The sequence below is a fragment of the Pseudophryne corroboree genome, chromosome 2, assembly GCF_028390025.1.
Source record: "Pseudophryne corroboree isolate aPseCor3 chromosome 2, aPseCor3.hap2, whole genome shotgun sequence".
NCBI lineage: Eukaryota > Metazoa > Chordata > Amphibia > Anura > Myobatrachidae > Pseudophryne > Pseudophryne corroboree.
In genome coordinates, this window is record NC_086445.1 from 681,894,554 (window position 1) to 681,906,577 (window position 12,024).

At 48.1% G+C, this 12,024-nt stretch overlaps 1 protein-coding gene and 1 long non-coding RNA gene across 3 annotated transcripts in view; one reads left to right on the top strand and one right to left on the bottom strand.

Annotated features, from left to right (window-relative positions):
• LOC135043865 (uncharacterized) overlaps positions 1-6,593 on the top strand; it is a 36,985-nt gene extending 30,392 nt beyond the window's left edge. Inside the window, exons 1-3 of one of the 2 annotated variants that reach the window (XR_010236657.1) lie at positions 4,470-4,660; positions 6,047-6,172; positions 6,453-6,593. This is a non-coding gene — a long non-coding RNA (uncharacterized LOC135043865). Of the gene's footprint in view, positions 1-4,469; positions 4,661-6,046; positions 6,173-6,452 lie in introns of those variants that run through there. The other variant, XR_010236663.1, reaches the window with a different exon arrangement.
• A 26-nt stretch (positions 6,594-6,619) lies between these two features.
• LOC135043881 (serine/arginine repetitive matrix protein 1-like) lies at positions 6,620-11,620 on the bottom strand. The gene is made up of 7 exons (XM_063955160.1): positions 11,442-11,620; positions 10,075-10,253; positions 9,386-9,905; positions 8,800-9,306; positions 8,587-8,712; positions 7,430-8,511; positions 6,620-6,689 (listed from the first exon to the last, which is right to left on the bottom strand). The coding sequence occupies exons 2-6, from the start codon at positions 10,249-10,251 to the stop codon at positions 7,826-7,828; spliced, it is 2,016 nt and encodes a 671-aa protein (XP_063811230.1). The 5' UTR covers positions 10,252-10,253; positions 11,442-11,620; the 3' UTR covers positions 6,620-6,689; positions 7,430-7,825.
• Positions 11,621-12,024: the final 404 nt, after the last annotated feature.

Here is a 12,024-nt window from a genome sequence, read left to right on the forward strand (position 1 = left end):
AGGAATCACTTGCTCGATGGTGCGGAGAGGGTGATATGAACGCAGCAGTGCTTTGTTCAAGTGTACTGGATCAATACAAAGATGTACAGTCCCATCCTTTTTTGATGCAGCCACCATGGCGGACACACACTGTGTTGCTTCCTCTATGGGGGCAATGACACCTAATTGAGTCATTCTGTGGATCTCTTTAATGATTTTGTCTTTCATTGTGATAGGAACCCTCCGGGGGGCACAGACAGTAGGTACAATGGAGTCATCCAGCCTCATATGGTACACAACAGGAAGCTTGCCAAGTGTACTGATATCAAATAAATCCTGAAAGTCTTTTATCTCTGGGACGGTCATCTGTATTGCATGTACCTCAGGCCGCAATTTGAGAAGGCCTAGCTTCATACTGTCAGGGAGGCCTAGCAGTGGTTTAACCTTCTGATCCACAATGTGGAATAGCAAATCAGCACGGGTAAACTTTAGCTTTGTGGTACCCAGTGTGGCGATGATCTGGCCACCATAAGCTATCAAGTTGATCTTGTCTAGTGGGTTTATCTGTGCAGTTGGATCTATTTCACATAGTTGTTTGTAGGATATGACATTGCACTTAGCTCCTGAGTCTATTTTGACTATGGCCACCTTGTTTGTATGCTTTGTTCGCAGTTTAATAAATATTTCACCCTTTTCATCCAAGTGGTCTACACTATCACAAACTGTCATGCGAACCGATTCACATCCTGGCTCTGTTTCAACCTGGTTAATCTGCCGGAGTGAGTGGCTATAGCGCGACTCAGACTGTCGCTTTATGGAAGTTTGATCTTTGGAGCGGCAGCACCTTGCAAAATGATTCCATTTGCCACATGCATTACATCGTTTATCATATGCGGGGCAGCTTTGTTTGTCAGGAGGGTGCTGTGCCGAGCAGTTCCCACACGTGGAGGATCGGCGCGGAACGGCCGCCATGACACACACCTCAGCATCCTTTCTTAGTTCCCTTGTGCCATTCTCAGACTGCTCATTTAACATACAGATATTTATGACAATTTCTAATGTGAGGCCCTTCTCCCGCAGCAGCTGTGCACGTACCTTGTCGCTGTGTATGTTGCATACGATTCTGTCACGGATTAGCTCCTCTGTGAGGATACCAAAATTGCACTTCTTTGCCTGCAGCTTTAGCGTGGATACGTAGGACTGTATAGTGTCATCACCCTTTTGGTTTGTGCTGTTGAAAACAGTATACAAAAGCATCTGATTTGCCCACAGCATCGGTGCCTGCGAGGTTCAGCAGCGTGTATGCCTGAACTTTTTTTGATTTTCTGAAAGGCCTGCTATGGAGTATACGTGCCATTCCCTTTTAAACCTCAGCCAGTTGTCAGCCACGTTTTCATTAAATATCAGCAGATCTATTCTTCTGAGACCTTGTGCCATGGTATCCCAGTTCTGACACCATGTAGATGTGTAACAACAAAATCAGGAAGACATTTGCAGCATCAGTGTAATACAGTTCTTTACTCAGCATGAGTCAGACACCAAGTGTAAGTAACAGGAGACAAACAGGAAGTGAGTCACCTTGGCATGACATCATCCCCCATGATGCACAGCATGCATTTACACCTAGTCACCCCCTCCTCTTCTGTTCGCTAGTCATCCCCCCTCCCTCTAATGTTCCCTAGCCCTTTGCTCCCTAGAGGTCGCCTCCTTCTTGTTCCAAAGTTGTCGTCCCCACCCCCTCTCGTATCTACTGCACTGGTCGATTTAGAAACTGCGCCGACCGCTTGTCCAGAGCAGTGCACTTTTTAAAAAAAAAACTAATTATTAAACAACCCCTTCCCTCCAAAGTTACCCCTGTCAGTGGCAAACGCAGCATTTCTAGAGGGGGGTTTCCAAATGCAGTCCACATTCTCCCACTCTGTGGAACATTGGAGCAAGTGCAGGAGTCTGGGGGAATGGTAAAAATAGGATTTTGATAGCCTACCGGTAAATCCTTTTCTCCTAGTCCATAGAGGATGCTGGGGATGACATAAAAACCATGGGGTATAGACGGGATCCGCAGGAGACATGGGCACTCTAAAGACTTTTCATTGGGTGTGAACTGGCTCCTCCCTCTATGCCCCTCCTCCAGACCTTAGTTGTAGGAACTGTGCCCAGGGAGACTGACATTTCGAGGAAAGGAATTACTTAACTAGTGGTGAGATATCTACCAACTCACACCCTCAACCATGCCGCACACATGGCATTCAACATAACACACGCCAACAGGCATGAACTAATTGCAGCAACATGCTGAAACCAAGATAACACAACTTGTGTAACTGTAATAACTAAACTGCAGGTAAAGTACGCACTGGGACGGGCGCCCAGCATCCTCTATGGACTAGGAGAAAAGGATTTACCGGTAGGTTATCAAAATCCTTTTTTCTCATACGTCCTAGAGGATGCTGGGGACAACATCAAGACCATGGGGTCTATACCAAAGCTCCAGTACGGGCGGGAGAGTGCGGATAACCCTGCAGCACCGATTGACCAAACTTTAGGTCCTCATCGGCCAAGGTGTCAAACTTGTAGAAGTTAGCAAATGTGTTTGACCCTGACCAAATAGCTGCTCGGCAAAGTTGCAATGCCGAGACACCCCGGGCAGCCGCCCAGGATGAGCCCACCTTCCTAGTGGAGTGGGCCTTTACCGACGTCGGTAACGGCAATCCAGCCATAGTATGAGCTTGCTGAATCGTATTTCTAATCCAACGTGCAATAGTCTGCTTGTAAGCAGGACAGCCAATCTTGTTGTGATCATACAGGACAAACAGTGCCTCTGTTTTCCGTATACGAGCTGTTCTAGCAACATAGATTTTCAAAGCTCTAACCACATCTAGAGACTTTGGGGTATATGCAATAGCGGGCGAATTGGCAAAAAAGGCGAATTCCGGGCCGTTTTCGCCTCCAAAAATCAATTCGCCTATGCAGTGCAGTCATTTTTCGCAAAAAAACGGCCCGTCAAAATTCGCCTTTTCTCAATTCGCCTTTTTCCGAATTCGCCTTTTCTGCAATGGTACAGATGCTGCAATTCGCCTCCAGCATATTCAATTCAAGTTTGGAAATTCGCCTGCAGTGCTTTTAGACAGCAAATTCGCGATTTTCACTCCGCCACACTTTGGAGGGTGAAAACAAATAAAAAAAATTTAAACATGTTTTTTTTGGTGTTTTTTTTTTTAGGAATAGCAGATCTATTTATATTAGAAGGGATTAGGTACTTTTTTTTTGGGGGGGGGAGGCACAAATATTATTTATATATTTTTTAAAATAATATTTTTTTTTTATTTTTATTTTTTTATTGCTGGAACGTAAAATCAGAAAAAAAAATGGCGTGGGGTCCCCCCTCCAAAGCATAACCAGCCTCGGGCTCATTGAGCTGGTCCTGGTTCTAAAAATGCGGGGAAAAAATTGACAGGGGATCCCCCGTATTTTTAAAACCAGCACCGGGCTCTGCGCCTGATGCTGGTGCCAAAAATACGGGGGACAAAACGAGTAGGGGTCCCCCGTATTTTTAACACCAGCATCGGGCTCCACTAGCTGGACAGATAATGCCACAGCCGGGGGTCACTTTTATGCCGTGCCCTGCGGCCGTGGCATCAAATATCCAACTAGTCACCCCTGGCCGGGGTACCCTGGGGGAGTGGGGACCCCTTCAATCAAGGGGTCCCCCCCCCAGCCACCCAAGGGCCAGGGGTGAAGCCCGAGGCTGTCCCCCCCCCATCCAATGGGCTGCGGATGGGGGGGCTGATAGCCTTTGTGTTCAAAAAAAAAGATATTGTTTTTTCCATTAGTACTACAAGTCCCAGCAAGCCTCCCCTGCAAGCTGGTACTTGGAGAACCACAAGTACCAGCATGCGGGAGAAAAACGGGCCCGCTGGTACCTGTAGTTCTAATGGAAAAAAAATACCCAAATAAAAACAGGACACAGACACCGTCGACAGTAAAACTTTATTACACACTGCCGACACACACATACTTACCTATGTTCACACGCCGACATCGGTCCTCTTCTCCATGTAGAATCCCGGGGTACCTGAAAATAAAAGATCAATATACTCACCTCAACAGGCTCCAGAGATAAATCCACGGACTTGGCAAAAAAAGAAAACGAACAACCGGACCTGCGGACCGAAAGGGGTCCCATGCTGACACATGGGACCCCTCTCCCCGAATGCCGGGACATCACGTGACTCCTGTCACTGATGTCCCTTCAGCCAATCAGGAAGCGCTACTGCCGTGGTGCTCACCTGATTGGCTGGACGCCGTCTGTACTCTGACAGCGCCTCGCAAAGCCGCTCCATTACTTTCAATGGTGGGAACTTAGCGGCTAGCGGTGGGGTCACCCGCCGGTCACCGCTGACCGGCGGGTGACCTCACCGCTAGCCGCTAAGTTCCCACCATTGAATATAATGGAGGGAGCTGTGCGATGCGCTGTCACAGCGATCAGCCAATCAGGTGAGCGCAACGAAGTTGCGCTTCCTGATTGGCTTAGAGACCTGTCAGTGACAGCTGTCACTGACAGATCTTAATCGTGGAAAGGTGTCCCATGTGTCAGCATGGGACCCCTTTCAGTCCGTTTTTGGTGCGGGTAAATGCGCTTTCTTTTTTTGCCAAGTACGTGGATTTATCTCTGGACCCTGAGGTGAGTATATTGAACTTTGCTTTTCAGGTATCCGTGGATTCTACATGGAGAAGAGGACCGATGTCGGCGTGTGAACATAGGTAAGTATGTGTGTGTCGGTAGTGTGAAATAAAGTTTTACTGTCGACGGTGTCTGTGTCCTGTTTTTATTTGGGTATTTTTTTTCCAGTAGTACTGCAGGTACCAGCGGGCCCGTTTTTCTCCCGCATGCTGGTACTTGTGGTTCTCCAAGTACCAGCTTGCGGGAGAGGCTTGCTGGGACTTGTAGTACTAATGGAAAAAACAATATCTTTTTTTTTGAACACAAAGGCTATCAGCCCCCCCATCCGCAGCCCATTGGATGGGGGGGGACAGCCTCGGGCTTCACCCCTGGCCCTTGGGTGGCTGGGGGGGGGACCCCTTGATTGAAGGGGTCCCCACTCCCCCAGGGTACCCCGGCCAGGGGTGACTAGTTGGATATTTGATGCCACGGCCGCAGGGCACGGCATAAAAGTGACCCCCGGCTGTGGCATTATCTGTCCAGCTAGTGGAGCCCGATGCTGGTGTTAAAAATACGGGGGACCCCTACTCATTTTGTCCCCCGTATTTTTGGCACCAGCATCAGGCGCAGAGCCCGGTGCTGGTGTTAAAAATACGGGGGATCCCCTGTCAATTTTTTCCCCGCATTTTTAGAACCAGGACCAGCTCAATGAGCCCGAGGCTGGTTATGCTTTGGAGGGGGGACCCCACGCCATTTTTTTCCCTGATTTTACCGTTCCAGCAATAAAAAAATTATTTTAAAAAATATATAAATTATATTTGTGCCTCCCCCCCCAAAAAAAAAAGTACCTAATCCCTTCTATTATAAATAGATCTGCTATTCCCAAAAAAAAAAACACCAATAAAAACATGTTTAAAATTTGTCCCGGCCTTTGGGAGAAAGGGGTATGATGTGAAAACATTGGACCCCTTTCATTAGTCCGCTGGATCGGTGTGCGTTTTTTTGTTTTGCCAAGTACGTGGATTATCTCTCTGGACCTGGATGTACCTCTGGACGCTGGAAGGTGAGTATGATTTTTTGACAGGTACCTTCGGTTCGTCGGAGATCGTTGCAGTCGGCGTGTCAACACAGGTGAGATGGATTGCCCAGAACTCCCTTTGTCCAAAATCACCCTGGCATGTCCAAAATGCATCCCTCCGGCACTTGCGTCACTACACATCCAAACATTCCATGAAACAGCAATGCTGGTCAGGGAATGTTTGGATGTGTAGTGATGCAAGTGCAGGAGGGTTGCATTTGGGCCGCTGCAACCCGCTTGTGTTGTGTGGACTGTATGTACCTCTTCTTTCCATTCCCAGGGTGACACTATTACCCACATCTGGTAGCTCATACTGTTCTCTTCCACAGGTCCTGCGTTGTATCTTCCCAAGTGGCGTGGATGTGAGGAGACACGACATTTCACCCGATGTTCCATGGGCGACCTACTGGTGATGTGGACCTGACCCTCCGCCATGTAGCAGACAACCACCTCAGGTGAGATGCAATTGACCAACAAAACTCACTTGTCCTAAATCACCCTGGCATGTCCAAAGTGCAGCCCTACGTCACTTGCGTCACTACATATCCAAACATTCCCTGAAACAGCAATGCTGGATCAGGGAATGTTTGGATGTGTAGTGATGCAAGTGCAGGAGGGTTGCATTTGGGCCGCTGCAACCCGCTTGTGTTGTGTGGTCTGTATTTACCTCTTCTTTCCTGTCCCAGGGTGACACTATTACCCACATCTGGTAGCTCATACTGTTCTCTTCCACAGATCTTCCGGTGTATCCTTCCTAAGTGGTGTGGACGTGAAGAGACAGATCCCCTGATGTTCCCTGGGCAATCTTACATACAATTCAACTGCATTACAAATTTTAATAAAAACCACAGGAAACTTCTATTTTTAAAAGTTTATTGAAGATAAAAAAAATTTTAATAAAGTTTGAAAGTTAATTAAAAAAAAAAAAGTAGTTTGTTCTTCTTTACATTCTTTTCTTGTGTATATAGATATCTGTGGGGAAAAGAAAAAAAAAAGTATATTAAAGTAAAAACACACTTGTTCATTTTTTTCCAATGAAAATTTGTGGAACAACACAGCCCAGCATGAGCCATTGCTGGGCGGTGTTGTTCTACAAAGGCATGCGGTTCAAAGTGAAAGAGTGTCGTCAGTGGTCAGCACTTTGACATGCTAACATTTGTGGAACAACACAGCCCAGCATGAGCCATTGCTGGGCGGTGTTGTTCTACAAAGGCATGCGGTTCAAAGTGAAAGAGTGTCGTCAGTGGTCAGCACTTTGACATGCTAACATTTGTGGAACAACACAGCCCAGCATGAGACATTGCTGGGCGGTGTTGTTCTACAAAGGCATGCGGTTCAAAGTGAAAGAGTGTCGTCAGTGGTCAGCACTTTGACATGCTAACATTTGTGGAACAACACAGCCCAGCATGAGCCATTGCTGGGCGGTGTTGTTCTACAAAGGCATGCGGTTCAAAGTGAAAGAGTGTCGTCAGTGGTCAGCACTTTGACATGCTAACATTTGTGGAACAACACAGCCCAGCATGAGACATTGCTGGGCGGTGTTGTTCTACAAAGGCATGCGATTCAAAGTGAAAGAGTGTCGTCAGTGGTCAGCACTTTGACAGGCTAACATTTGTGGAACAACACAGCCCAGCATGAGCCATTGCTGGGCGGTGTTGTTCTACAAAGGCATGCGGTTCAAAGTTTCTTGAATTAAATTTGGTTCTACTCACCTTGGTACGCTCAACACAATCTTATTCCGTCCACTTCATTTTTCCTCACAAATCCTATGAATAAGTCAAAAACACAGACTAGTGAATAGTAAATTCACACAATGAAAGTCTACAGTACATCATTACAAAAAGGATTTTTTGAAGAAAAAGGGGGTATCAGAATAGCTCTTTGGCCCATCATACATGTAGCCGCAAGGAGCTTTCATCCGTTACCACACGCGCCCGCATACATGCCCGCGCATGTATGCCTACACAAAGCTCCTTGGTAGTACCCGGTCACGGGTGGGGAAGCCCAACAAAGAAAAAACAATAGTAAGAAAAACAACAAACTAATGGGAGGGGAAGACAGGGATACATGAAAAACATTTAAAATAAAATAAAATAATACGACCGGGTTTATGGTGGAAGTCTGTCCGGATCCTCTTCTTCCCCCTGATAGGGCGTGGATGTCCTGGGAGGCTGGGGAGTATGTCGACTGGCCCTCGGTGCCCATGCTGCTGAAGAATGTGCGGCTGGTGGTGGAGGCATCTGGGGGGTGGGGTACATCCCTGTATATCCCTGGTACATCTGTGACTGACTGTACTGGGATGGGACTTGAGGAAGGGTACGATGCGTCCTTGTGGCTTGAGACGGCGGATATGGTGGATCACCAGCGTGTTGATGAGCTGGTTCTGGGAGCTTATCATAGATCATCTGCAGTGTGGTTGCGATGAGCTGTTGGCTGGAAGCGGAGTGTCGATGACTATCCGACATGTTCTTATTGCTTTCTGCCAAACATGTGGTTTTTTCCACAAGCTTGACCAAGGAATCGGACATGATGTTAAGTATGTTCCTATTCTCCCTACGATCTTCAATTATGATCTGTAGTATTGTGGCCGTGCTGTCGGAAATAGTCTTCTGCAGTTCATGCAGATTGTTGGACATTTTCTCCATTGTCCTCTCAATGTTGTCCAGTCTGCTTCCCACAACATTTGTGTATGTATCCTGGCGTGTCCCAATCTCTGATGCCAGGGTGTGAACCCTCTGAACAGTTGAGGGATTCTGCCCTTCCTGGATGTCTGCCACCACATTCATTTGGGCAGCTGAAAAGAAAATTAGACAATATTATCCAAATTCAACAAACATTTTTTGGAAGGTTCACAATTCAATTTACTCACGCAGGGATGTAGCAACTGGAGCATCCTGCACTTCCACCTCGTCATCCTCTGACGACTCCTGTAGGAGATCCGGCCTGAAGTACGAACCAACCCCCGAAGCTAGTCCGCTGCTGGTTCGTGGCACCACTGTTTGCAAAATAAATTTTGGAAAAGTTGATAAACTTTACACAACTACTGCCCCCCCCCCCCCCCCCCACAAAAAAACAAACAAACCTTCTCCATCCTGTGATGCCGCTGCTCCAGGAGCTCCACTTGTCCTCGTTTCGGAAGACTTTTCAAGGGTCTGGCTGGATACGTCTGCACGGCTGTCCTCAAACCCAAGAAAAGTTTCGTCAGTTAACCCTGTAGACTCAAACAGATCGAGTGATGGGTCCACAAGGGTTGTGTCTTGAGGCTCTTCAGTCACAGTCCCAGAGCTCCTGGAGAGACGACGATCTGGTGATGGCCTGCGCGCAGGAGCTGTAGTTTGGCGCCCATCTTGTGGTGTGGTCGCCGACGGTGTCTGGTGCACAGGTGATAGTCTGTGCACTGATGTCGTCTGGTGCACAGGTGACCAACTGCGCGATGACGAACTGTGGCGCACAGGTGACGATCTGTGTGCTCGCGATGCTTGCGGCGCAGTTGATGGTCCGCGCGCTGCTGCCGATGCCTGCTGCACAGGTAACGGTCCGTGCGCTGGCGATGTCCTGTGCGCAGGTGATGTCCTCTGGGCAGGTCTGTCTGAAAAAAAAAAAAAAAAACACATTAGCACATACAAAAATTTTAAAGGGAACTACAGCTCATGTGAATGTATTCTTACCATCAGACCTCCTTTTGGACGGCTGGTCTCCCGCCTTCCTCCGTCTTCTGGGCGGTTCTTCCTCCTCGAGAAAGCCAGCAGGACGGCTGGAGTCCACACCTCCGCGAACTCCTTCGACCATGACAGGGTTCAAGCGCCTTCTAATAACGTTCTCCCAGGGTAGCCACTTCAAATTGAGAGCCGGGCCACCTCCCGTAGCTGTCTCATGTCGGCGCTGAATCCCCATCTTCTTCTTGGTCTGTCTGCGGCAATCACTGTACCGCTTCAAGCAATTTTGGGTGCTCCGACGGTTTCCAGAAATTGCAGTTACTTGACTGGCGATGGATTCCCAGATGTTCCGCTTTACCTTAAATGCTGTTTTCTGTGCCCTTGATCCATACAAAACGTCGTAGGACCTGTCGACGCAATCCACTAGGACACAGTTTTCCGCCTCAGTGTATCTGGGTCCACGCGGCTTTTTCTGTCCTGCTTCTTCACCAGAGGCTTCCTCCTCCGACTGCTCCTCTGGCTGGCTTCTTGCCTTTAGGGATTAAAAAAAAATAAAAATAAATTTTATTAAGATCGGTATGTACCTGTGAGTGTCAGTATCCCTGGCATTGCGCACCTATTACAGTAGGTGTGCATGGCATTGCACAAACTACAGTGGGTAAAGTTTGATGCTATTTGTGTCTGCAGGTGTGGTTAAGTACCTTTTTACTAGGCTTTTTCTTGGACTTCTCATGGGCCCTTGACGACCGCGGCTGGTCACTAGATGCCTGGTCGGTCGCATCCGCCTCCTGGGTTGGCTCCCACTCCTCATTGCTTTGCAGGGATATATCCGAGGGGGTGGGGGAAGGGGCGGATCGGGTTTGTTTGTCCCTTGACATCTCTGTTATAAAAAAAAAAACCATACATGTATAAATGGCTGACCCTCACAAAATGGCTGCCCCTTACAAAATGGCTGCCCCTTACAAAATGTCGACCAGGCTGTCGACTCAACTTGCTCCAAATCACCCCAAAATGGCCAGAAAGCATCCCTGCACACTCAGGAGGCACCCCACAGCAAAATTAGGCGGGAAAACACATGTTTGAAAAACAATCAGCCGCACATGTCAACCTGGCTGTCGACTCAACTTGCTCCAAATCACCCCAAAATGGCCAGAAAGCATCCCTGCACACTCAGGAGGCACCCCACAGCAAAATTAGGCGGGAAAACACATGTTTGAAAAACAATCAGCCGCACATGTCAACCTGGCTGTCGACTCAACTTGCTCCAAATCACCCCAAAATGGCCAGAAAGCATCCCTGCACACTCAGGAGGCACCCCACAGCAAAATTAGGCGGGAAAACACATGTTTGCAAAACAGTCAACAGCACATGTCGACCAGGCTGTCGACTAAACTTGCTCCAAATCACCCCAAAATGGCCAGAAAGCATCCCTGCACACTCAGGAGTCACCCCACAGCAAAATTTGGCGGGAAAACACATGTTTGCAAAACAGTCAGCAGCACATGTCGACCAGGCTGTCGACTAAACTTGCTCCAAATCACCCCAAAATGGCCAGAAAGCATCCCTGCACACTCAGGAGTCACCCCACAGCAAAATTAGGCGGGAAAACACATGTTTGCAAAACAGTCAACAGCACATGTCGACCAGGCTGTCGACTAAACTTGCTCCAAATCACCCCAAAATGGCCAGAAAGCATCCCTGCACACTCAGGAGTCACCCCACAGCAAAATTAGGCGGGAAAACACATGTTTGCAAAACAGTCAGCAGCACATGTCGACCAGGCTGTCGACTAAACTTGCTCCAAATCACCCCAAAATGGCCAGAAAGCATCCCTGCACACTCAGGAGGTACACCAATGCTAATAGAAGACCCAAAAAAGTCAATTAAAGAAAAAAAAAAAACGTGAAAAACTACCCCAAAACCCAAGTCTCCCCCTAAAAATGCAGCAACACAAGCAAGGGGCTATACACATACCTGCACACATACACAAACACCCCATGTACACCTCATGGCAACCCCCACTACACAAACACATACATGCAACACCAGACACACATGTGGTACTTACCTACAAATGTAGTAAAAGCTCCTAAAATGGCTCTGCTCCGGGGTAACAGGAATCCTCCTGACTGTCCTGGAATAAAGCCTGCTGGGGTGTCCAAAGATATCCACAGCAAACAACCAAATTGTTAGCTCTGCACCTCCTCACACCTCTCTGCAGGTTCACAAAATGGCTGCAGAGCACATGCAACAAACAAGCCCTAATATAGTGCTGCTTTGGGCGGGAAGGCGAATTCAGTACGCCCACTGATCGCCGATTGGCCGGAATCCGCCTGCGGGAGGGGCGAATCATTTTTTCATTGCATATTGCGAATCCAGGGTCCCGGCGACAGGGCTGCGGCTGGCGATAGCGGGCGAATCACACAGAGGCGGATCTAATGACGCGATTCGCCCGCTATTGCATATGCCCCTTTGAATCAGTGAATGTGTCAGTAGCAACTGGCACCACAATAGGTTGGTTTATGTGAAAGAGGAAACCACCTTTGGAAGAAAATGTTGACGAGTTCTCAACTCTGCCCTATCTTCATGGAAGATCAGGTAAGGGCTCTTGTGGGACAAGGCCCCCAATTCAGACATCCGCCTTGCGGATG

What these genes read in the sequence shown, in the direction of transcription:
- LOC135043881 (XM_063955160.1), bottom strand. Translation starts at nt 10,251, where the DNA reads ATGTCAAGGGACAAACAAACCCGATCCGCCCCTTCCCCCACCCCCTCG. An exon ending in GTCCAAAAGGAGGTCTGATG is followed by an intron (nt 9,307 to 9,385) that starts GTAAGAATACAT and finishes TTTTTTTTTCAG; the next exon opens with ACAGACCTGCCCAGAGGACA. An exon ending in TCCAGTTGCTACATCCCTGC is followed by an intron (nt 8,512 to 8,586) that starts GTGAGTAAATTG and finishes TTTTCTTTTCAG; the next exon opens with CTGCCCAAATGAATGTGGTG.